The sequence below is a fragment of the Pongo abelii genome, chromosome 2 (genome assembly GCF_028885655.2).
Source record: "Pongo abelii isolate AG06213 chromosome 2, NHGRI_mPonAbe1-v2.0_pri, whole genome shotgun sequence".
Taxonomy (NCBI): domain Eukaryota; kingdom Metazoa; phylum Chordata; class Mammalia; order Primates; family Hominidae; genus Pongo; species Pongo abelii.
The window spans coordinates 141,053,631-141,081,151 of record NC_085928.1 but is presented as its reverse complement, the minus strand read 5'-3'; the positions used below and the strand labels follow the sequence as shown (position 1 = coordinate 141,081,151).

General features: G+C 39.5%; 1 protein-coding gene across 1 annotated transcript in view; it reads left to right on the top strand.

The window, feature by feature from the left end:
• Positions 1-27,521, top strand: part of CPNE4 (copine 4) — a 767,841-nt gene that overhangs the window by 700,713 nt on the left and 39,607 nt on the right. The window contains exons 16-18 of the mRNA XM_024245287.3: positions 14,312-14,410; positions 20,270-20,356; positions 26,889-26,948. Coding sequence (XP_024101055.1) covers positions 14,312-14,410; positions 20,270-20,356; positions 26,889-26,948 — 246 coding nt within the window. The remainder of the gene's footprint in view (positions 1-14,311; positions 14,411-20,269; positions 20,357-26,888; positions 26,949-27,521) is intronic.

The following is a 27,521-nucleotide window of genomic DNA, read 5'->3' as shown; positions in this document are numbered from 1 at the left end:
AGTCACAAACCACAGACTCCTGGGTATTCTGTGCAGTGTTTCTGAATATGTCCAGAGACCACATGCATTCAAATTAGCAAGCTGCTTTCTTCAAAGGCAGATTCTTGTAACCCACTCCAGACAAGTTAATCAGAATCTCTGGAGGTGAGGCCTGAAAATCTGAAATTTAACAACTCTTCTTAGGTGTACTAAATTCTTAGGCATAAAAACTTTTTATTGTGGTTCCTCCAATGCAAATTAGTGTTTTAACAGATGAGGAGTGAGGCCCAGAGGAATAGAATGATCTGCCCAACATCTCACAGCTGGTACACTGGGACCCAAATCTGTGCCTTCCCAGGTCTGTCCTTGATTCTCTACAACATCCCCCGCATCTCCTAGGGCATTCACCAAAGCATAGTACAAGTCCTGTAGGGAAGTGCTTTGAGATACTTGCACCATCTCTGGGGGATGTAATCTGAGGGAAGAAGAGAGCCTTAACTGGACAGATTACATTTCAATTCTGTGCAGGCTATCATGTAAACAAGAGAGTAAACAAAGTGTCTCTACACCATCCGGTTGTCGCTTCAGGCTCCCAGCATATTTTCCTGCTCTATCTGTCCTTACCTTATGCTTAGAAGAGGGTCTGATATTAGTAATTTGTTCTTCTGTATAAATAAGATAAAGAAATGTTATACTTGCATATGTTGTTTACCAGGTACTACCAGGTTTTTATTTGCTCTTGGAAGCCTTCCCTGACTATCTGCAGTGAATACTCCCAGACAACCCTTGGTGCAACCTCCATTTTTGCCACCTCCACTGCATCACTATTATTTATTTGCACATCCATCACCTGCGCCATATCATCAGCATCTTGAGGGATGAAGCTGTCTTTCATTTTTATATTCTCTTTGCCAGCTCAATTCCTAGTCTATTGTAGTTGATAAAAAATGTGTGTGTGTACATGTGTGCTTGTGCATATAATAAATCCTTGCAACAACCTGGCAAATAGAACAAAAAGTAATTCCCACCATAGAGATGAATGAACTGGGTAGCCAAAGGCAAAGTGATATGAGGATGATTACATAGTTGTCCAGTGAAACAGAGGAGATTTGAATTGAATTCTGAATGACCCCGAGAATGCTTCTGTTTCCACCATACCAGAGCACTACCAAGTTCCCTTTCACCATCAAAGTGTTCTCTCTCCTGAAAGTATTGACTTCTTTAACCAATTCTCTGATTTTGGAAAAGGAAGTTTTGCCCCATTAATGAAAATGTAGTGCATTAATGAAAATGCAAAATGTAAACTGAGAACTGATTTAGAAGAAAAAGAAAAAGTAGCAAAGTCCACAGCCAGAGAGTCTAGAATCAGATAGAGAGCAAGATATAAGGAGCACATAGAGGTAAATGGTGCGACAAAGTCTGTAAAAGAAGTTTACGCTTTCAGATGCCCCTTCTACTAAATAATATGGTCTGAGTTTCAGGATTAGAGGAAGCCTTATTAGTCTGGACACATGGTGCTAATAAGGAAGGTGGTATAACCCCAAGATAGCACAGAGCACTCCATATAGATGTTATGCCCTAGATGCTCCATGTTTCCTCTCAAGGCTGGGGTCAGAGTGGGAGAATAGGCTAGGCAAGGAAAATGAGTGGTGGATGACTGTGCACAAACTCATTTACGAGGCCTGTACCTGGTGGTATGCTCAATATTTATAATAGATCTTAAAACAAAGGCTGGTGGAAAGACCTGCATTTTACTTGGTCTTGCTCCATCAAGCAAAGCAGACTTCTGAGTCCCCTCCTCCTTTAAAGTTAACCCTTCAATCATTTCCTTGCAAATTTCAAACAGGTCTTTGGACACGTTCATCTACAGGTCACTTGGCTACTTCATGGCATGGATCATGCCATACCCTTCTCCTATGCATCATCTCCTGTTTGTACTACCCTTGAGGCTAATAATAGCTAAGGGCCCTTCTTCACTTTCATTGTATTAGAAGCTCACATGAAGCATTAACCCATAAACCAGGGAGAGTCATGTTACAAGGATCCCAAAAATTCCAGCACCATTTCCTCTCTTTGCTGTTGCCTTGGTGCATAGATACCTTAGTGTGTGAATATCAATGCCATCTATGGCTGCTGGACATCCCAGATGCTGGTTCTTCTACCATCCTTTCACCCTCAGCCCCCAAGAAACAACCCAACTGCATAGAGATATAGAGCAACCCTCAGGATGCCCAAAACTGGATTCCTGGGGTTCTTGTTTCATCAAAATCACTTCCTCTGTTCTCTTGACCCATGTCATTATATTCCTTGCTGTTTGGGGAAAAAAACACTCTTTAAAGCTGGCTTTTTATTTATAGCCACCTCTCTAGAACTGAAACATGAGTCCATGGGGACAGAGCCTGGGGACAAACCTGAGTAATTGTCACCAGACTTTGCTCAGCTTTGCCTCACCCCTCCAGCATCCAGTTCTTTTTTCCTGGACCCATCTTGCCAGCATACTTTCACCTCACCTTAGGTTGAGTCCATCAGAAGATACTCAGGCCCTTGTACAGACAGATTTCCACTAGTCCTGCCCATCAGTCTAGACAAGGTGTATCCCAGGGATGAACAAGACTGAGGCCCCAGCCCAGATCACCACTTCTGGAATTACATCTATGTAATTTTGATTTAAGAAATTCTCTCCTTCATTTAGGTCCTACGTATGGCCATCTTATAGGGTCTTCCCTCTCCTAGGAAGAGTTCTATTTCATTCTATTTGGCGTTCTGCACTACCAAATTCAGAAGTCCAAATCAGAGTGTTCATGTTTTAAATGAAAGGGTTTCTTTTAACTCCCATCCTAGCAGAAAGGTTGATGTCAGAGGGTTGTTGTCAAGTCTATAGTGAGAAAAACACAATAAAATTAAGGGACAATAATCAAGGGAATTTGACCCCTCTTCCCATGTACACAACTGGCCAAAATCTACCCATATTCAAGTCACAACCTCCAGACAAGCTGACATATATATTTGGTATTATATTCATAGATGTTTACAGTCCTGTACAAACCATTAAAATAATTTTGTGTCAAATGTTGTCACTAAATTTTTAAAGAAATACATCATTCCAAATACTAAATTATGGATCAAATTCTCATAAATCCCTAATAATTGGTGGACTTAATTATGATTATATGTATCTGCCTAAAACCTCCATAAAATGATAGAGTATTGCTTGACTTCCTAAAAGCTACAGTTAGAAGACTAGTCTAGACTGAGTGGTATCAGAACACAGTTTGCTTCTTACATTTCTGACCCAATTAGACTTTAATTTTGATGGTCTGGATTTAAAATTCACTTTGTAAATAAACCCAGTGAGGTTCCTCCTCCATTGACCACTTTGGGTAATTTTTTTTTGTGGGGGGTGGGGGCAATTTTAAAGAGTGTCTATTATCAAAGAGAAATTTTAAAACATATATATTTATACCATGTGGTTAGACATCCTAGAATTAGTTGGTTAAAAACAAACGAAGGAAAAAGGAAAAAGCGCCATTGGAAAGGTACATAGCAGAAGTAAACTATGAAGATATGTGGTATAGTGAAAAGGGCCCAGGATGTGAAGAAATAAAGCCAGATTCACAGCCTAATTCAATTCTTGCTAGCTCTGTGTTTTGGAATAAATCACCTTCAGTTGCTTTACTGTATTTCAGGATCATCATCTATAAAAAATGGACCCTCCCATCTCATGGACCTCTGGTGAGGATCACCATGAGACAATAAACAAGTGACTTTTAGTTGTCAAAGGGATATAACGATACCTAACAAAAGAAAACAAAGGGAGGATTGTTCATCAGCTATTGATAGTTAACAATTTTATTGCTTTAATATAATTATCCCAGGCTTTGGAACAAAGATTGAAAAAGAGATAAAGATGCAATGCCACATAACTGGAGAATTTTGGACAGGATCTCAGAGAGCATTCATTCCAATTCTCATTTCCAGACACATATTTTATAGAGTAGGAAACTGAGGCATGGAGGAGTTGAGAAGCTTGCCCAAGGTCTCACAGCATTATCCTGAGAACTTGAAATAGAACTCAGGTCTCCTGCTCTCCAGCTCCCAGCAACCTCTACAATCCCTAAAGCTGTTTCTAGAATCCCATCTCTTTGATCCTGTGCCTACAACCCATGTCAACAACCATTAAAGCATATTATTCAGTTTGATTGCCTCCTTTAATAATTAACCTGTTTATTACAATACCTTCCCTTCCCCTTGCAGTGAAGAGACAGGGCCAAACACTCAGGGAACTGTCATAGACTCTACTCAGGGAGAAAGGCCTTTTTTGTTTGCTCATCAAACATTTATCTGAGTTCTTACTTGTGCCCCAAAACTGTGCTACCTTGATAAAAATCTCAGTGATCAGAAGTCTTTCAAGTGGTGGATATACTCGCAAGCCAGTGATTACCATGTAATTAGCAATATGTTAAAGCAAATATAAATGGATTACATAGAAGCTTAGAGCATGGTATGACTAAGGAGCAAGGAGAAATTTGACAGAGATTTCTACTTTACCTGGAAAAATGATAACTTGTGACATTAAAAAAATAAAAATTTTAAAGCCAAGAGAAAAAGAACATATTTCCTTTAACTGTGAGAATTGTGCACTGATCAGCAGCAGTTACATTATTTGATGATCACAGTTTGGACAGCTGGTTTCTGCCCACCAGGAACTGAATCAGATTCAGATCATTTGAACTCTGATGTCAAAGTCAGTCATATTTTCAACACCCTGGATATTCTTTTTTTAGTTATTAGTATACTTTGTTACATGTCCAGAACGTGCAGTTTTGTTACGTAGGTATACACATGCTATGGTGGTTTGCTGCACCCATCAACCCGTCATCTACATTAGGTATTTCTCCTAATGTTATCCCTCTCCCAGCACCCCCCACCCCCCCGACAGGCCCCAGTGTGTGATGTTCCCCTCCCTGTGTCCATGTGTCCTCATTGTTCAACTCCTAGTTATGAGTGAGAACATGCAGTGTTTGGTTTTCTGATCTTGGATATTCTATAACAGCAGTAGTTGGTTAACCCCTCTGTTCTTAGTTTCCTCATCTGTGTAGTAGGGATGATAATAATAATGTCTCACTGAGAGGATTACTGTGAAGATTAAATGAGTCAGAGCATGACAAACGCTTACAACAACACCTGGGACAAAGTGAGTGTTCAGTAAATGTTGGCATTTTAGTATGAGAGGACCAATTGAGTATCACTGAAAACTCATTTCAGAATGTTACTACATGAAAACCAGCGAAGAGGTGAAGAAAGTTACATCAGTCAGAGTTTCTCCCAAGAAACAGAACAATGAGGATGTACATATATTAAGAGATTTATTGCAAGGAATTGGCTATTGTGGGGGACTGGCTAGGCAAGTCCAAAATCTGTATATCAGGCCATCAGGAAGCGCAAACTGAAAATTTTAGGGCAGGAGCTAAAGATCCTGTCCACAGGCAGAATTTGTCCTTCAGAAAAGCCTCAGCGCTGCTTTTAAGGCTTTTCAATTAATTGTATCAGGCCCATCCAGATTATTGAAAAAAATTTGCTTTACTTAATTTTTAACAGCTTTTTTGAAATATAATTGGTATATAAAGAATTGCACATACTTAATGTGCACAATTTGATGACTTTTGACATATGGAAACACCTGTGATACCATCACAAGCTGATTAACATATCCAACACCTCCAAAAGTTTCCTTGTGTCAATTTACTTATTTATTTGTTTGTTTGTTTGTTTGTTAGAACACTTAACAGGAGATCTACTCACTTAACAAATTGTGAAGTGCACAATACTATACTGTTCACTATAAGCACTATGTTGTATATTACCTCTCTAGAACTTATTCATCTAACATGACTAAAACTTTATACTTATTAAACAACAACTCCCGAGTTCCTCACCTTCCAGCCCCTGGCAACCTCTATTGTATTCTCTGCTTCTATCAGTTTGACTATTGTACATGCTTCATTTAAGTGGAATCATGCAGTATTTGTCCTTCTGTGACCGGTTTAGTTCACTTAACATAGTGTTCACGATCACCCCTGATATGGTTTGGATATTCATCCCTTCCAAATCTCATGTTGAAACGTGATTCCCAATGTTGGAGCTGGGGCTTGGTGGGAGGTGTTTGGGTCATAGGGATGGAGTCTTCCTGAATAGCTTGGTGCCCTTCTTGCTGTAATGAGTGAGTTATTGCTTTGAGTTCACCCAGGAGCTGGTTGTTAAAGAGTCTGGCTCCTCCTCCCTCACTCTCTCATGCTCCTACTCTCACCGTGTTACATGCTGGCTCCCCTTCACCTTGCACCATGATTGCAAGCTTCCTGAGGCCCTCAGCAGAAGTGGATGGCAGCACCATGCTTTCTGTATAGCTTGCAGAACCATGAGCCAACCTAAACCTCTTTTCTTTGTAAATTACCCAGCCTCAAGTATAATGATGTAAGAACAGACTAACACAGTCCCTGTTGTCACAAATGGCAGGATTTCCTTCTTTTTTGAGGCTGAATAATATTTCATTGTATGTATATGCACCACATTTTCTTTATCCATTCATTCATCAATGAATATTTAAGTTATTACCATACCTCAGCTATTGTGAACAATGCTGCAATGAACCTGAGAGTGCAGACATCCTGTTCAAGATGCGGATTTCACTTCTGTTGTGTATTTACCCCAATGTGAGATTGCTGAACCATATGGTAATTCTATTTTAAATTTTTTGAAGAACCTCCATATTGTTTTCCATAGCTGCTGCACCATTTTATATTCCCAGCAACAATGTACAAAGGTTCCAATTTCTCCACATCCTCACCAATACTTGTTATCTTTTGTGTGTGTGCCTTTTTAAAAATAATAGCCACCTTAGCAGGTATAAGGTGGTATCTCATTGGAGTTTGATTTGCATTTTTCTGATAATTAATGATGCCAATCACCTTTGTATACACCTGTTGGCCATTTGTATGCCTTCTATGAGAAATGCCTATCCAAGTCTTATGTCAATTTTTTAATTGAGTTTTTTGTTTGTTTTGCTATTAAGTTGTAGGAGTTTCTTGTTTATTTAGACAACTAAACCTTTATCAGATACATGGTTTGGAAATATTTTATGCCATTCCATAGGTTTCCCATTAATTCTGTTGATTATTTCTTTTCTGTGCAGAAACTTTTTAGTTTGATGTAGTCCTACTTGTCTATTTTTGCTTTTATTACCTGTGCTTTTATCATTATATCCAATAAATAATTGCCAAGACCAATGTCAAGACTTTATCCTTATGCATTCTTCTAGGAGCTTTATAGTTTCAAGTTTTATGTTTCAGTCTTTAATCCATTTTGAGCTGATTTTTGTGTGTGATATAAGGTATAGATCTAATTTCATTTTTTATGTGAATATCCAGTTTTCCCAACACAATTTGTTGAAGAACTATCATTTCCCCATTGTGTATTATTGGCACCCTTCTCAAAGTTCAGTTGAATATAAATGCATAGTTTTGGTTTTGGCCTCTCTATTCTGTTCTATTGGTCTATTTGCCTATCTTTATGCCAATAAACAATATTTTAATTATTGTAGCTTTGTAATGTATTTTAAAATCAGGAAATGTGATGCCACCAGATTTGTTCTTCTTTCTCAAGATCATTTGGCTATTCTGGGTTGACAAAATTTAATACAATTTCATGATAAAATCACTCAACAAACTAGGTATACAAGAAATGTAACTTAATATAATAAAGACCATCTATGACAAGCTCACAGCTAACATCATACTCAATAGTAAAAAAATTAAAAGGTTTTCCTCTAAGATCAGGAAGAAGACAAGTATGCCCGCTCTCGTCATTTCCATTTAACATAGTCCTGGAACGCTGGGCAGGCGTGGTGGCTCAAGCCTGTAATCCCAGCACTTTAGGATTCCGAGGCGGGCAGATTACGAGCTCAAGAGATCGAGACCATCCTGGCCAACATGGTGAAACCCCATCTCTACTAAAAAAAAAAAAAAAAAAATTAGCTGGGCATGGTGGTGTGCGCCTATAGTCCCAGCTACTTGGGAGGCTGAGGCAAGAGAATCGCTTGAACCCAGGAGGCAGAGGTTGCAGTGAGCCGAGATCATGCCACTGCACTCCAGCCTGGCAAGAGAGCAGGACTCCATCAAAAAACAAAACAAACAACCAAAAAAAAGAAAAACCGTAGTCGTGGAAATTCTAGCCAGAGCAATTAGGGAAGATAAAATAAAAGGCAAACAAATCAGAAAGAAGAAGTAAAGTTATCTCTGTTTACAAATGATATAATCCTATATGTACAAAACCCTAACGGCTTCATGAAAATAAACTGTTAGATCTAATAAAGTAATTCAGGATAAAATAAAGTTGCAGGATACAAAATCAATATATAAGGATTAGTAACCTTTATGTATATTTACAATGAACCATCTGAAAAGGAAATTAAGAAAATACTTCCGTTTACAATAGCATCAAGAACAGTAAAATACTTATGGATAGACTTAACCAAAGAGTTGAAAGCCTTCTACACTGAAAACTACAAAATACTGATGAAAGAAATCAAAGAATACACAAATAAATGGAAAGACCTTTCATGTTCATGAATTGAAAGACTTAATGTTCAAATGTTCATACTACAAAAGTAATCTATAGATTTGAAGTTATCTCCATTAAAATCTCAAAGGCATTTTTTACAGAAATGGAAAAAGCAATCCTAAAATTCATATGGAACCACAAAACCTTCTTTACTTTAAAGTAAACTGATTATAAAATGTTTAACCACATATATAAAATAGATTGTTGTTTGATTGAATAACTGGGAACTGTTAGCCAGATAGCCTTGTTGACACATGAAGCTGACCATCACAAAAAGCTAGTGTACAATAAGTTGGCATAGCACATTTCTTTTAATGGGTTCAAGGCAATCGTAAAACAAGAGTAGGAGGGAGTAACCCGATCCCTCAGACCCACTTATCCATGCATTCTACAGACAGAGCTGAGGACCCCAGGGACAATGCACAGACTACTTGCCTTTGCATCCTTTTGTGTGGAAACAGTGAGCAGGTTCTTCCTCTGTATTGTTTGGTGTGCTCACTAAACCTTAGAGGATTCTAGTAGTTTACAGTTTCAACAAAGAATGGGGATTTTACACAGAGCAGACTCATGAGACCTTGATTCTAAGTTCCTGCTTCTATTAAGAGGTAGCATGGCATAACAACAACAACAAATATATATACATATATATGTATACATATATATATACACACATGTATATCAGCTGTGACATTAGACACCTGGGTTCAGATCCACTTTTGTCACTTACCAGGTGTCTAGTCAAGTCACATTCCCTCTCCAAGCCTGTAAATGGCACCTGTGAATGGCAGTTAACCTGTAAATAGTAATAATATTGTCATGTCATGGTTATTGCAAAGAACTAAAGACCATAAACACAAATGGCCTGGGTTTATAAAAGATGCTCAGTTAAGACAAGCTATGATGCTTAACTTCCTTTATTTCAAGGATTACCTAGTGTTAGTTGTGTAGTTTCAGAAAAGTTCCTTCATCTTTCTGTGCCTCAGTTTCCTCATCTGTAAAATAAGCATACAATAAGTTGTTCTGTGGATTAAGGGAGTTAATATGTCTGAAGTGCTCTGAACAACGTCTGGCACATAGTACGCACTATATACTTTTTAACTATTATAATTTGTGTTTGTGGGTAGTGATGAAATCAAGGAGGTACGAAAACCGGATTTTAGTCCACCCTGTACTGGGTGAACTGGCAGAAGTCACTTATCTGTCATCAATTTTCTTTTCTGTAAAAGGAGGGGGTTAATTAGACCATCTGTCAAGCTTATGCATTTTTTAAGATATTATACCTAAACTGCTCTGTGAGATGTAAGAACCTGAGAAGGTTTTCTGGCTTGTAGATAGTTTTGAGGTGCTGTGCTCTCACAGAGGTGTCAAGGCCTTCTTATTGATTCACACCAAGGACTCTGCCTCTGTCTCAGTTTTTCTGCAGGGTGGTTGATCTGTTTACTTTTCACCAAGATGCATTCCTCTGTCAGCTGCATCAGAGCTGTCATAAGCCAGCTTCATGCCAGGGAGAGAAGGAAAGACAGTGTTTTTATTTGTCTGCTTCACTGTGTCTTTCTTCCTTTGGGATCCCTTCTCAGAAAGTTCAGAATAAAATTCTGCAACTGCCCTGATGAGGAATGCTAGCTGATTGAAGAAAGAGGCCCCTGTAAGCAGCACTGCCTGCTGCTGAGAGGCCCCTGATGGAGTTCTGCCAAGCCTGACTCATCCTCCAGCTCAGGGAGGCCTGCTGGTCACTCCCTTTCTGCCCCAGCCAGAGAGCACATTGTAAACACCTTAAAGACTTGAGGTTGGCAGCTTAAGGGGGAACAGTAATTCACCAAAGCATGATGGAAAATCTAATGGAGAGCAAAGAAGGGGTGAATGGGATGTGTGCCCTGTCCCCTAAAGAAGGGAACTCCTGCGCTTTCCCATTTCAGGGGAGTGTTAAAAAAAAGTTGCTCCCACTTCTTTTCTTCTATTTGCTTCTGCCTCCTTTGCCTTTTTATTTGCTCCTTACAAAGGTAAAAGAGTACATATCTGATGTCAGATGCAGGCATTCAGTGAGCTGTACTTACTATCAGGCAAAGTTATGAGCCTCAAATACAAGGTACCAGGAACCACTCTTCTTCCTCTTTCTGTGTCTAAGCCCAGCAAGGTTTCTTCTGCTCCTTTCTCTGGAGCAGGTAAGGAGTGTGTGAATGCTGGGGTCAATAAGGAGGGGCTGGCACACAGAGAGAAAAACGTCTGATTGTAACAGCAGATCAATTCAGTGCTCTACAATGTGATGATCACAGTGCACATCGTGAGCGATTTTCCAAAGGACTGAATCATTTATTTGTTCCACTGTTTCACATTCATTGAAAAATGAGGTAGAACTTCATCCTACCTTGAATTAAAGGGGTTCCCATCACTCCTATCAAAGCTACATTGCATTGCATAGCATTTCAAGCAGAATGAGCTAAGCCTTTCATTGACTTCATTTTGCATCCTTTGCAACTAGAACTAATCTTAGCATCTCTGAATTAGAAGAAAGTTCAAAAACATCCCACCAAATTTTCTATAACTGTCTGCTTGACTTTACTACATTTCTTGCATGTGGTCCTGCAGTTTCTGCTTGAACATTTCCAGCAATAAAACACTTTTTAACAAACAGATTCTTTTGTTTGGTACAGGTTTATTGGAAAATGCTTCCTTTGTTACTCCTTTGTAACCTCTTAAAATTCTGTTTTTCCTACTTTTGGAATCAGAAAAAAATAAATTGTAATGCCTATTCCTACGATAGTACTTTAAGTACTTGGATGGTTCTTATACTAAGTTATGCAGCAGTAATCTCAGTGGCTGAGAACAACAAAGGCTTATTTCTTACCCACACATAGGTCATCTGAGAGTTCTGTACTACCCTCACTTAGGGACTCAGGTTGGCAGAACAGCCATGGTATTTCCGTGGAGCTCCACTGCTCCACAGTATTTCTGTAGAGTTCCACCCCTAGATTTACCTGTCAAGCTGTCTCTCCACAGTCCTCCTCCCCATTCAGTTCTCGGTCATTGCAATGGGCCATCTCACACTGCTCTCTGGTCTGCTTTGTCCCCACAACATGGACACAGCCCCTCCCCTTTATTCTCCAAGTCACCATCAGCATAATGATGTTATGGGTAGCAGATTTGCTGGAGTCTTGGGGTTAATGGAAGAAGGGCAAATTGGGAGAGGGGAATGGAGGGGCGATGTATGTAAATAATCTCACCTTGAAAATTAGACATCACAGTTTCCAAAATTCCTTACGTGTCTCTCCCCTCTTCCCACCCCAAACTGGGGTCCATCTTCAGCCCTCTGAGGAAACCCACCCTAATTTCTTCTCAATTCTCATGTCTTGGTCCCACTTCTGTGTCTCTAGTTGTTATCAAAGAGAAAATTCAACTTGACCATTACCTTTTTCAGCAGAGAAATGTAGCTCCTTTTGTCTTAATCTCTTCCATTCTTATTTATTCTAATGAATTCTCCTTCCTAACCAAAGGGCTTCTTAATATTTCTTAGGCAAAATAATTATCTGCCAAATCCTCCATATTTAAAGAGATAGCAGAAGCTGAGAAATTAGTTTTTCTTGATGTCTTAAAAAGGTCATTGCAAATGTTTTTCATTCCTACCGACCCCATTTTAGAAAAAGTTTCAAAGACTGTAAGTGTGAGGGTTAATATTAGGGGTCAACATGTTTGGATTGAAGGATGCCTAGGCAGCTGGAAAAGTCTTGTTTCTGGGTATGTCTGTGAGGGTATTGCCAGAGGAGACTGCCATCTGAGTCAGTGGACTGAGAGAGGCAGACTTACCCTCAACATGGGTGGGCACTATCCAATCGGCTGCTAGCACGGCTAGAACAAAGCAGGTAGAAGAAGGCGGTATAACCTTGCTTGCCTGCCGAGTCTTCTGATTTCCTTCTTTTTCCCATGCCGGATGCTTCCTTCCACTCTTCCTGCCCTTGGACATCAGAATCCAGGTTCTTTGGCCTTTGAACTCTGGGACTTGCATCAGTGGCTTCCTGGGGGCTCTCAGACCTTCAGCCACAGACTGAAGGCTGCACTGTCAGTTTCCCTGGTTTTGAGGCTTTCAGACTTGAACTGAGCCACTACTGGCTTCTCAGCTTGCAGATGGCCTAACATGATGGGACTTTGCCTTGTAATTGTGCGAGCCAATTCTCCGCGATAAACATCCTTTCATATATACATATATCCTATTAGTTCTGTCCCTCTGGAGAACCCTGACTAATACAGTAAGCAAGGATCATAAACGGTGAATTTGGGAATACTGAGGGAGTCAGATCATGAAAGACCTTGGAAGACCTGCTAGCCTATATACATTTTGATTTTAAGCAGGGAATTAACATAATTAGTGGGTTATAAGGGGGATAGGAGTACAAGAGAGACAAGGAGACAAGCTGGGAGACTGTTGTAGTAATGCAGATGAGAAGGAGCAGTAGGAATAGAGAGAAGTGCTGGAGTCAAGCCATAGTTAGGAGACAGAATGGAGAGGACCTGATGTGGGAGGGTGAGTGGAGAGAGGAATATCAGGAATGATGCCCAGTTTTCTGTTTGTAGCAACTGAATGAGTGTTGATGCAATTCACTGTGACAGAAAATAAATGAGTAGGAATAAATTTAGGGGGAAACGATGTTTCATTTTAGACAGATCATATTATAGATCTGTGAGGCATCCTGCAGGATCTGGGAACAGATTACCAAGTCAGATTTTTCAGGCAAGACTGGCCAGTGGGATCTGCACCCTGAAGAAGAACTAAGCTGCCTCTTAGATCCCCAATATTCCAAGGAAAACCTCTGAGCAAAAGGTCCCCTTTGCTGCCTTGATCTTATTTGAGGTCTGAGCTTCTTTCCTGCTAATCTTTGGCTTAAGATGTAGAAATGATATCTAAAGTGCTTAAGACTCCAATCCAGCCTCCACCCTGGGAATACATGGAGACCTCCTCTTCACTTAGATGTGTGACCAAGCACAGGGATTGCTGCTGATTCAGTCTAGTCACTCTAAAAAGTATCACTCAAGAGCTTAAGATTTAGCCCTTTTGTTAGAAGTGAATGGTTGCATCTTGTGTGTGATGGGTGCATAATATTTACCAGTGTGGTAAATATCTGGTATTGTCTGTGCACTATTTTCCAACCATTTTTCACATAGGTATGTTTAAAGATTTTTTGCCTTCCTAATAATTTTTGTTGTCGTTGCTATTTTGCCTTCAGAAAACAAAAATAGAAAAAGAAAAATGTGGTTAATATGGCCCCATTCAAATCATGAAGCAGGAGCTGCCATTGTGAAAGCTATATACATGGACTCAGGCATCTAACACGAATGTAAACCAGGGAGGCTACCTGCTATGCAAAAAAAGAGTACTGGAATTGGAAGCAGGGCACCTGCCTTCAAGTCCCAGGTTTTCATTCACTAGAAGGTCCCTTTGGCAAGTCACTTATCTCCCTTGGGTCTTACTGGCCTTATCTGAAGAATGGGCAAATCATTGTAGTCACTGCTGCATCACAGGGCCATTTGCAGATTGTGGCAAAAAGTCCAAGTAAAGGGCTATAGAAACCAGAATTACATCCCACATGCTCCAATCTTAGACTCCCAGGCTTTGGTTCCAGACCAAACAACTTTCATCTACTCTTTCTCATAAAGTTCACATTGCCTTCAGCTGCTGTGGCTACATTCTTAATTTTTTAAGAAAAATAATTGTTTTCTCTTACAGTGCATAGTATGGGACTGGGACTCCAATGGCAAGCATGACTTCATTGGAGAATTCACCTCGACATTCAAGGAGATGAGAGGAGCAATGGAAGGGAAACAGGTACGTGGTCAACCACTTTTGGTTTTGCCTCCAGTCTCTATGATGCATCCTTAGAACCCAGCTACAAATGAAACAGCGAGAGGCAAAACATCAATGTATGATTAAGTGTGATAAGAAGGGAGCATGGTAGGATGTGAGTACCTAGATTCTAGAACTAGCCCAACCCAAAGCAATTGTGTGTGCTTGGACAAGACACTGACCCCAAACGTTACAGTTTCTCCATTAGTAAAACAGGAAGTTTAGATGAGAGTATTTCTAACTTCCTTTAGCTGTGTAGCCTTGAAAAAGTGACTTAATCTCTCCATGCCTCATTTTGCTCACCTAAAAATATAAGAGTGATCATTGTACCTACCTCACAGAATTTTGTGAAGATTAAATGAGACAATCCTAGGTGCTAGCCAAGCACCTAGCACATAGCCAGCATTTCCAAAATATCTGCTATTAACAGTAATATTCCTTCTAGGTCTATATTTCCATGATTTGGTGACATTAATAACACTTTCATGCCTTGGAGAAATTATTTGAATCCTCCAAATTTTCATATAGGTACCAGGTTTTCTTCTAGTTCCATCATTTTACTCTTACACATTTGATGCCAAGACTTGTACACAAGCACTACCACATACCACTAAGACACATTGTCCCACACAGAAACCGAAACCCCTTCTGTGTTTCCCTCAGATACACACACTTTCATATCATATACTATCTAGACAGACAGACAGACAGACAGACAGACAGACAGACAGACAGATAGATAGATAGATAGATAGATAGATAGATAGATAGATAGATAGAGTTAGAAAGTCATCTGGGCCAAAATCATGCAACTTCTCTTTTTACCTGTTTATTGTTCACCTGCCCAATTTCCAGCTGAAATACCTCTTTGCCCGGGGGATTTCTCTATCTGCTGGAGCCTGTTTTATCCATGCCCAAAAGCAAGCTAGAAGTGTGGAGGAGATGTAACAGGAGGTAGCCCTCAACAAATAACTAATGGAAGTTGGGATATAAATACCCCAGCTCCCTTGCCCTTCAGTTGGCAAAACTCTGAGGTGTGTGCTCTATACAGTTTCCCAGAGTTCTCCAGCAGGCCCTGGTTATCCACAGTGGTAACTGACTTGATAATGCACCCTTTCTGGGATGCCTCTTCTATCTAATTTCTCACTCCTCTATTCATGTTTCCTGGTATCACCTCCCAGATGGCCTACTTGCACTTATATTCTTGCCTCAAATTTGCTTCTTGGGGAACTCAACCCAAGACACCTGCCATTCTTACTCTGGAGTTCACTGTCCTCATGGAGCAGAAAGGAGTGAAAGCAGAGGGCTCAGTGCTTTTGAGAAAGTCTTTTTCTTTAGAGATAATACTCTGTGCCTGTTCTGATCAGAAGTTCTAATTAGAGATGCCTCAACTCATTTTTCAACTCTCTCATATGTAAGGTCAGAATACAGTCAGACTGGATGGAAATGAACTAACATTTTTTTAGAGTCAGAAACTTAATATGAATGAGACCATTTGTTGAACACATACCTTTGGTCTGGAAACTCAATGGAAACAATGACAGCTTTCCACTTAGCTCCTGCAAAACCTGCTGTAAATGCTCTGTTAGGTACTCAGCATTAGAAGAAACTTGTCAAACACACAGAGACCACCACCCACAAGCCATGATGCAGAGTTTCAAAGCCATAGTTAAAACCAACACTAAATTATAAGCAAAGTCATTCCCAAGATAACAAGGAATATAGCTAGAGAATATTGCTCTATTGAATAGGCAGAACTAGTCCTATTTAGCTGCTAAATCAATGACAGCATTCATACCACCTGCTAGAGTTCTAAAGAGTTTTATAAAGTTTTGCCTTATCCACTTCTATGAATAGAAATAGTCCAAGCAGTAAATATGGGAAATATTTCATCTTATTAATTAAATATTAAAAGTAAGAATGTAACACATATCACAAATGAAATATACAAAAACCTAATGCTTTCAAACAGAGAGAAATCATTTAAGTTCCACTGAGGAAATGGACCATATGCTAATGTCCTTTTCTGAATCACTGAGATACCAGAAAAACTTTCATTTAACTACCAAGCCACTGTTTTGGTGTATTTATACAGTGGGAAATATTCTCTTATTTATTGTTTCTACAATATTTATCGAGTAGCACCTAGTAATTCCAAGCACTGTGACAGGCTCTAAATGCGCCATGACTAACAATGCTGACATGATCCCTGCCCTTCTGAAGCTTACAGATTGGTGGGAGTCAGAGTAGAATGTAAACACAAATTTAAAAAGTTAAAATGCAACTACAATTTATGACAAATGCTATTACAAAACTAAACCAGTTTCATTATAAAAGTGTGCATATAGAAAAGATAATCTGACATTTAAGTTGAGGCTCCTTAAGGATTAAAAAGAAGCCAATATGTAATGAGTGAGAGAAAAGCATTTGAAGTAAAAGGAATAGTAGTGTAAAGTACAGAGGAAGGGATGAGCTTGGTGTGATTGAGGACCTGGAAAAAGACCAGTGTATCTGAAGCAGAGAGTGAAAGAACCATTCATAGGATGTGGTCAGATATAGAGGCAGAGGCCAGGAAAAGCAGATTCTTCTAGATGTGATAAGAGCATGTGCAAGCTGTGTTTTCCTATACAGTAGCCACTAGCTGCATGTGGCTATTTAAATTTAAATTAATTAAAATAAAATTAAATAACAAATTAAGTTCCTCAGTCATGCTAGCCACATTTCAAATACTCAATAGTCTCATGTGGCTGGTGGCTACTATATTGGATAGTGCAGATTCAGAATATTCCAATTATTGAGAAAATTCTACTGGACAGTGCTGCAAAGTGTTCTAGCTAGAGAATGACATGATTGGTTTTAATTTTTTAAAATATTACTTTTGCTACTGTGTAGATAATTAAAGAGAGGCAAGGGAGATCTGTTAGGAGGCTACCACTATAGATAAGAGGTGATAATGACTTGGGTTAAGGAAATAGTCATAGAGATAGATAAATTGGAGAGACTTAAGACATATTTTGGAGATATGAGCTACAAGTTTTGTTGAAGGCTTGGATATAGGGAGCAAGGGAAGGAGGAAATGGTTGACTCAAGGATAGATTATTAAATGGTGCCATTTCCTGAGGTAAGGAAGAATTGTGGTAGGGAGGTCCAGTTTATGAGGAAGCTTTCAAAATTTGGTTTCAAAAACTGGTACTCAGAGGAGAGGTTTACCTGTAAATATATTTTAGGAGCCATCAACTAAGAGAGGACATTTAAAATCAAGAGAATGGATGAGTACACCTAGGGAAAGGGGACTGAAGAGAGGGTACAGGAGGCTCGAACCCTGAGGAATCTCAGTATGTAGCATCAGAGAAAAAAAGAGGAGAGAGCATCTTTCAACTTTCCTTTTCCTGTGGGAGTTATGATTCTACAGGTACAGGGTAAATTCTTAATTAACCTTGATTAATTCTTGAATAACATTTATAAGCATCCTTAGTTTGGGGTGGCCAAAGGGGATACTTGCAAGAATAGGAGAGCTACTCCAAGACCTTCTAGAAGAAGGCATTGTGGTTAATAGTGCAAGCTTTGGAATGAGACTGATGTGGGTGTGAATCCCAGGTCTACCAGTTACTACCTGTATGACCTGGGAAAGTTCTTTCTCTTCTCTGAGCCTCGTCTTCTATCTGTCAAAGTGGGCTGTGGGGAGAGTTAAATGGGATTGGGAAAGTCAAGTGCATAGCCCATAGTTATATGCCAACTTCATCCCAAGACAGATGCAAACTATTTAGATCTGGTCCATCAGGACCCCCCTACCCACCTCACAAGCACAAGGACCCCAAGTATCTATGGGTTTGATTCAACTTCCTTGGAGCCCTCTCCTGACTAAGCCAACCCATACTTGCTCATCTTAGCCTGAGAAGGAAGTGAGTAGACTTTTCATGGATAATCACTATAATTTTTAATAGAATTCAAAATCTTTAACTCAATATATCCTGCTTGATGGAAGAAATTGAGATTAATAGAAATCATTGAGAATGACAAAAAATGGCACAGCTAATTTTAGTGTCTTTTCTTTCCAAGTGATTTAGGGATTTGGTAAATCCCTAAACCACCTGTTTTACTGAAATATTAGAGGAAGCTTTGGGGCAAAAGACAGTATCAGTTTTGATAGGTTTGGGAGGAACTTGGGCTCTTTTGTCCAGAAATACTAAATCTACTTTGAGATGGACTATAATTCTTGTTTACCAAGTTCTACCCACTTGGAGAGTAAATGAGAAGAAAATCTGAGGGAGGAAAGAAAGACAACATTCATTATGGACAGATTAGGAGATTAGGCCTTTAAATGACAAAAACAAGGCTAGGGGTCTGATTTTAGATTCTGCTTTGAATGTTTTCTTCTTTCTTTCTTTCACCTAAGAATTCCATATTTTGAAGGAGTCATAGAGGACTCTTCACTGGTATAAGATCTCCCTCTTCCAAATCCTATGTAGTTGCCCAGTCCTGCTGGCACCTTCCAGTGATGAGAAACTACAGTATCAGTTATCTGTTGCTGATTGAAAAAATTAGCCTAAAACTTCCTGGCTGAAAACAACAATCACTATGTACTCAACATTCGCTGGGTTGGCAATTTTGGCTGAATTCTTCTCTGCTTCACATAGTGCTCCACGTGGTGCCAACAGAACTCACTCATGCATTTGTGCCTCAGCAGCCAGGATGGCCAGGATATTTCTCCAGGTATACTTTTATCCTCCTGGAGACCATTGTAGGCTTTTTAATATGGCCCTGAAAACTTCCCAGAAGCAAGAGAGGAGCCAGCCCCAATACACAGGTGCTTTTCAAGCCTCTGCTTATATCACATTTGCTAATGTCCCATTGGCCAAAATGAGTCATGTGACTAAATGCCTCATCATTGTGGGAGGGAGCTACACAAATGTATGGACACTGAGAGGAATAGATTATCGGAGGCCACTGCTATATCAGCCTATCCATTTGCACCTGCCTCAGAAACTACTTCATTTTCAGACACTTCTAATTCTCAGGTAGTGAAATTTTGTCTCTTGAGTAGAAATCCAGAGATTCAGCTTTCATAGGTTGATGGGCAGGAACATTCAACAACTCTTGGATATTTGATTCACAATTGATTTTTTCCCATTAAATCTTCTGTAGGCTGGAGACCTATTCCCCTTAGTTCCCAGCTGACTCAATTCCCAGCCACTCCTGTAGCTCTGATCTTATCCTTCAAAAAGGCCCCTTTGGAGATCTACTGTGTCATTTTTGGGACATAAGCCAACCCATTATTTTAGTTCTCCATGAAGTTCTATGTAAATTTATTACTGTCCCTACTAAATTTCTCTAGCCAGCATTCACTATTCCTAACCTTTTGAGTCAATTCTCGGGCAGTAAGCCTTAGTACTTGGTCATCACTCAACTGTATTCCTGCAGATTTCTTCTTCCCTGTACTGCTTTATTTGACCATATTAATAGTAAGCATAGACATGTGCCAGGCCCTGTTCTAAATTTATTACAAGGATTAATCAGTCTTCACAATAATCCTATGAGATAGAGTATAATTATAAGCTCCATTTTGCAGAGAAGATATCCAAGACATAGAGCAATCAAGTAACTTGCCAAAAGTCACATAGCAGGGAAGCAGAGTTGCTGGGATTCAAACCTAGAAGTCTGACAGTGAGTCTCACTCTCAACCACTCCCCCTATTGCTCCTCTAGATGCAAGAGTTACCACCTAGAGACTATTTGTCAGCCCTCTAGTTCAGTTTGTCCTCAGCAGCACCTAGGAGCTTGGCCTTATTGAAAGACTCAGCTTTTTCCTGAACAGATTCTCATGCTATGACCCTTCTTTCAGGTGCAGTGGGAGTGCATCAATCCCAAGTACAAAGCCAAGAAGAAGAATTACAAGAACTCAGGCATTGTGATTCTGAATCTGTGCAAGGTATGTACACAACCCTCTCCTCCAGGACTATGAAGCTAGGGCTATCTGAGAGGAAGAGTTCAGGTGGTGTGGTCAGAGGAAAAGAGTATCAAAAAGATGTGATCTTTTAAAATAAAAATAAAAAGTCATGTATTAAAGCATAAAATTAGAAATGTAAGCATGGGTGGTCATGGAGCTGTGGCAGCGCAGTGTCACTGTCCTCTCCCCAGGGACAGTTCTGCCCCAAAGACAGGACAGTTCCGCTGATAGGTTAGGATCATCTCTGCCCAGAGCAGTGCTAGAGGGAGATCTCCAAATGGGGAAGCCAACATTTCTAGAACACCTACTATGTGCCCTTCACAGTGTCCAGTGGTTTTTTTGTTTTGTTTTGGTTTGGTTTGGTTTGGTTTGGTTTGTTTGCTTTGTTTTGAGACAGAGTCTTGCTCTGTCGCCCAGGCTGGAATGCAGTGGTGTGATATCGGCTCACTGCAACCTCTGCCTCCCAGGTTCAAGTGATTCTCCTGCCTCAGCCTCCCAACTAGCTGGGACTACAGGTGCCTGCCACCACACCCAGCTAATTTTTTGTATTTTTAGTAGAGATGGGGTTTCACCATGTTAGCCAGGATGGTCTCAATCTCCTGACCTCATGATCCACCTGCCTCAGCCTCCCAAAGTGCTGGGATTACAGGTGTGAGCCACCATGCCCGGCCTGTCCAGTGTTTTATATGTGGTACCTTACTCATACTGAAAGCGTACCATAAAAACAAGACAACAGGCAAAGATTAAAGGGCTTATGAATTCCTTCCAGAGGGGCTACAACTTTGCAGAGAATCACATGTGCTAATAATTAAACTTCTTAACTCAAATCTGGGAGTGATGCTGCCACTAGTTGAGTACTTACTATGCAAAAATAACTATAATAAACTCTGTTTAACTCTTACCACAACCCTGAGATGTCTACTTTCAATTCAGGTTATGTACCTAGCTCAGAGTCACACAAGTAGTAAATTTAAGAGCTCAGATTTTAACCCACGTGTCTCTGACTCCTCCACACAGGACTCAATTGCTATCCAGATGATTGATGTGTGTGCATGTTGTGTGTGTGTGTGTGTGTGTGTGTGTGTATACAGGCATACATATACGTGTATATGTATATGTATATGTACAGAGGCCTATGTCAGGGATATTTTGGGTTCTATTCCAAACCAATGCAATACAGCAAGTCATACACATTCTTTCATTTCCCAGTGCATATAAAAGTTATGTTTACACTATACTGTAGTATATTAAGTATACATTAGCATTATGTCTAAAAATGTACATACTTTAATTTAAAAATACCTTATTGCTAAAAAATGCAACAGTCATATGAGCCTTGAGTAAGTCATAATCTTTTTGCTGGTGGAGGGTCTTATCTGGATATTGATGGTTGCTGACTGATCATGGTGGTAATTGCTGAAAGTTGGGGAGGCTGAGGTAACTTTTAAAAATAAGACAACAATGAAGTTTCTCATTAATTGACTCCTCCTTTAATGAAAGATCTCTCTGTAGCATGTGATGCTGTCTGATAGCATTTTGCCCACGGCAGAACTTCTTTCAAAAATGGAGTTAATCCTCTCAAAACCTGCCACTGCTTTATCAAATAAATTTAGGGAATATTCTAAATTATTTCTTGTCATTTCAACAGTGTTCACAGCATCTTCACCAGGAGCAGATTCAAGAAACCACTTTCTTTGTTTATCCATGAGAAGTAACTCCTCATCCATTCAAGTTTTATCAGTTGTAGCAATTCAGCCACATCTTCAGGCTCCACTTATAATTCCAGTTCCCTTGCTATTTCTACCACATCTCCAGTTTCTCCCACCACTGAAGTTTTGAACTCCTCAAGGTCATCCTAGAGAGTTAAAATCTACTTCTTCCAAACTCCTATTAGTGTTGATATTTCAACCTCCTCCCATGAATCATGAATGTTCTTAATGGCATCTAGAATCATGAATCTTTTACAGAAAGTTTTCAATTTACTTTTCTGAGATCTATCAGAAAAACTACCATAATGATAGTTATAACCTTATGAAATGTATTTCTTAAATAAGAAGACTTGAAAGTTGAAATTACCCCTAGATTCATGGGGTGCAGAATAGGATATTGTGTTAGCAGTCATGAAAACAACAATAAAACCCCTTGCACATCTCCATCAGAGCTTTTGGGTGACTAGGTCTGTTGTCAATGAACTGTAACATTTTGAAAGGAATCTTTTTTTCTGAGTAGGCTCGAAATATTCAGTAAATCATGCTGTAAACAGATGTGATGCCATCCAGGCTTTGCTGTTTCATTTATAGAGCATGGGCAGAGTAGATATAGCATAATTGTTAAGAGTGCTAGAATTTTTGAAATGGTAAATGAACATTGGCTTCCACTTAAAGTCACCAGCTGCAATGGCCCCTAATAAGAAAGTAAGCCTGCCCTTTGAAGATTCGAAGCCAGGCAGTGACTTCTCCTCTCTAGCCAGGAAAGTCCTGATGGCATCTTCTTCTTCCTTGTTCTACAATGAAAATCTGTTGTTTAGTGTAGTCATCTTCATCAAATGATTTTAGGTGGATCTTCTGGATAAATTGTGGCAGCTTTTCCATCAGCATTTGCTGCTTTACCTTACACTTTTATGTTACAGAGACAGTTTCTTTCCTTAAACCTCATGAACCAACCTCCTCTGCTAGCTTCAAACTTTTCTTCTGCATCTTCCTCACCTCTCTCAGCCTTCATAGAACTGAAGAGTTAGGGCTTTGCTCTAGATTAGGTTTTAGCTTAAGGGAATGATGTATCTGGTTTGATCTTTTATCTAAACCACTAAAACTTTCTTCACATAAGCAGTAAGTCTATTTCACTTTCTTATCGTTTGTATACTCACTGTTCTAATTTCAAGAACTTTTACTTTGCATTCACAACTTGGTTGTTTGGTGCAAGAGGCCTGACTTTTGGCCTACCTCAGCTACTGACATGCCTTCCTCACTAAGTTTAATCATTTCTAGCTTTTAATTTTAAGTAAGAGATGCATGACTCTTCCTTTCACTTGAACACTTAGAGGCCATTGTAGGGTTATTAACTGGCCTCATTTCAATAGAGTAGTGTCTCAGGAGATAGGGAGACCCAAGGAGAGGGAGAGACATGAAGGAATGGCCAGTTGGTGGAGCAGTGAGAACACACACAACACTTATCAATTAAGTTCACCATCTTATGTGGGCTTGGTTCATAGCACCCCAAAATAATTACAATAGTAACATCAAAGATAACGGATCACAGATCACCATAATAGATATAATAACAATGAAAAAGTTGGAAATATTACAACAATTACCAAAATGTGACACAGACACAATGCGAGCACATACTGTTGGGAAAATGGCACCAATAGTATTGCTCAATGCAATGTTGTCAGAAACCTTCGATCTGTAAAAAATATAAAGCTCAATAAAGTGAGGTACAATAAAAGAAGATACACCTATACATATATGTGTGTGTGTGTGTGTATACACACACACAGATGGTCTCCAATTTACGATGACTCAACTTATAATTTTTTGACCTTATGAAGGGCTTAGCATGTAACCACACTGTAAGTCCAGGAGCAGCTGTACATACATGTATATATGTATATATACAGTCATGCTCTGCGTAATAACATTTTGTCAATGATGGACCACCGATATGACAGTACTCCCATAAGATTATAATGGAGGTGAAAAATTCCTATCACCTAGTGACTCGTAGCCATTGTAATGTAATTACTTTATTTTTTAAATAAATTTAGTGTAGCTTAAGTGTTTGTAAGGTCTATAGTAGTGTATAGTAATAGTCTAGGCCTTCACATTCACTCACCTCTCACTCATTGACTCACTCAGAGCAACTTCTAGTCCTGCAGGCTCCATTCATGGTAAGTTCTCTATGCAGGTGTGCCATTTATTATATTTTATACCATATTTTTACTGTGCCTTTTTATGTTTAGATATGTTTAGATACACAAAGACTTACAGATGGGTTACAGTTGCTTACAATATTCAGTACAACAACATGATGTGCAGGCTTGTGGCCTAGGAACAATAGGCTATACCACATAGCCTAGGTGTATAGTGGGATATACCATCTAGGTTTGTGTAAGTATACTCTATGATGTTCACGCAATGATAAAATCACCTACAGTGTATTTCTCAGAATGTATTTCCATCATTAAATGACACATGATTGTATATATGTATATGTGTGTGTATGTGTGTGTTTATGTGTGTGTATACATACATAGATATATGTTTCCTAATATATTAGAAGGAACCTAATATGTATATATACAGGATCATATCCTTACATAACAAGATAGTGAAGGAAAAGAGTAATTGGTCTGCTTTGGGTCATATCCCTACCCTTTACACCAATCGCTGGGACTAGGGGATAATGTTTTATGACTGGCCATCTGGGGTCATTGTATTAATCTTTTTTTTAAAAAAAAGATTAAACATAAAAAGGCACAGTAAAAATATGGTATAAAATATAATAAATGGCACACCTGCATAGAGAACTTACCATGATAAAAAAAAAATACTTTTTGATGCTTTGACAACTTTAGGCCTTATGAACCTAAGAGGGACTACTCCCCCAGTGTTAGCTAATTCCTACAGACAGCAAACAACCTGCCTTTTAGCATGCCTTTGATATGCAAACCAATCATTTTTTAGTTCAAACCCCCAATCACCTCCCTTACCAAACTCTCACACACCAATCCAATGTTCTCCCACCTTATGTGACCCTAGGGTCAGGTCTCAGATAACTAGAAACCACTCATATGGTTTTGACAGATTTCAAAACCTGCTGAAATCATTCAAACTATCCAGTCCTAGGCCTGCTTAACTGCTTACCCTGCCTCGCCCACTCCTTCCTATGAAAAAAAAAAACACACAATAAATGACTTGCCCATACTTCCCCTCATTGCTTTTGCTTCCTGACCTATCCTGGTGCTTCCCCATGTGACCTTCCTGTGTGGCATAACATGCCTCCTATCCTTTGAAGAACTGTGAGCAATAAACTCTTCTTACAGATACAGGCATGTGTCTCCATGTCAGGCATCTTATCATAACTGTACAAATCAAATCCTGGGTACATTCTAAACAGTTATGTGACTATCCCTGTGCCCAAAGAAGCAGGAGAAAAGATCTAGATTCAATGGTTATCTTTCTCCTTAAGGTGACTGTGTACACACAAAATTTTTTTTTTCTTACATGAGTTGCTCTTAGAGTTCAGTGCTCAGAAGCACTGTTATTTTGCTCACTTTCAAGTTCTTATTTCTTTGATATGCAGACACAGTAGCACAGTGTCCCAACTATCAGGCAAAGCATTACCATCAGGACACCAAAAGTAAGCACTATTTAGAGGCCAAGTGAACATCAATTCTAAGAAAAGTATGCCAATAGATGTGTGCCACCTGGAGGTGGTATCTAGACAGACCAACACTGATTTTTTGGGTCAGTCTCTAAGAAGCTTCCTGAGCATTAGATGGAATCTGAGAAGTGACAGTCAAAAATTACAGTTACTGGCTGTCCAGGTAGAAGGATCCAGACTGTAAGTTCCATGACTGCAAGTACTGTATGTGTTTCTCTAATCACTGTAGTCCTAGAATCTAGTGCATAGTGAGTGTTCAATAAATAATTGTTGAATAAACGAACACATGAATATCACCAAGAGCCAAGCCAAGCAGCAAAATCACAAAGAATTGTAAATTAAGACCAGAAATCCCTAAGGTACTTGAGAACACAGATGATGGCAGTTGGCATAACGCAACAACCATACTGACTTCCAGCATAGAGGTCAAAAGGATAGAGTATGTAACCCAGACTTGCATCATTTGAGTCTCAACTCTACCGTTTATTAGCATTGTGATCTTGACCTAAATTTCCTCATCTATAAACAGGGTACAATAATAATAATTGTACCACCTTCATAGGGTTGTTCTGAGAATTAAATGAGGTAAAAGATGTTAAGTACCTGTCATTCAGTAATGCCCAATAAATGTTAGTCATTGTTGTTCATGGCAGGGGAAGCATTTAACTAACTGGAAATTGTCAGTAAATTACCTTCTCAGCTAATGGTATTTTAAAACTGCCTATCTAAATTACCTGCATATTAAGAATGTCACCAGGACTGGGACTTAGACACAGGGAGGCAAGACTGAAGTCAAGTGTGAGACATCATTGATTTCAAAACAGTAGTGACACTTGAAAATATAGTTTTAGTCTCACCTCAGAGGCATAAGCTGATTAAAATTTGCATAAACCATAATAGAGGGGAGCAATGGATGGATATTGGCAGCACTCATAGGCCCATCTGTATTGATATTGCTTTCCTTCTCTCCTTTAACAGAACAAACTAACTGACCCATCTTTTTTCAATGATGTCTGTCTGCCCTTTCCTCTGGTTTAGCAGCTTATCAGTCACCAACTTTTAGGCCTCCAATATATCAGGAAATAGACTGTGCTGTTATTAACCCAGTTTCCTCTCCCCTCCTATGCAGATTCACAAGATGCACTCTTTCTTGGACTACATCATGGGTGGCTGCCAAATCCAGTTTACAGTAAGTTGTTTTCATGTTGATTCCTTGATTCTTATTCAGGAATCAAGAGATGAGGAGTGGCACTGGGTTTGGGGGATAAGGATACAAAAGCTTATTAAAACCTTCAGGCAGCTTTGTTCAAGTCTCATTGTTGAAGCGTATGGTATCATGTTTTTGAAATGTGTTCACACTTCTGTTTTCTTTAATAAGTATAGTTTTCAGCATCATATCAAGAAATTTATGCCACTCAACCTCAGGTGGTCTAGGGAATCCTCCTAACGCTTCCCATTTCTTCAGTAACTATGTGAGGCATGAAGCAGTGTAGCCTGTCAGATTCCATCACCTGGTGAGAAAAATTGAAAGGAAGTAAGCCATGCAAGTAAGTTCCACTGAGCTAAGGCAGATGCCATGGTTGTGTTCATGTGACTAGACCACAGCACCAGTGTCATACCCAGTAGTCGGGACCAAGAGTAAGCCATACAAACAGTTCATTAGGCAATGAAAAGATGAATTCCAAAGATCGGAGAACCAGGCCGAGGTCAAGGTTGAGAAGTAGAGTGGGTGTCTAGACTCAGTGAGTGGATCGAGGATCAT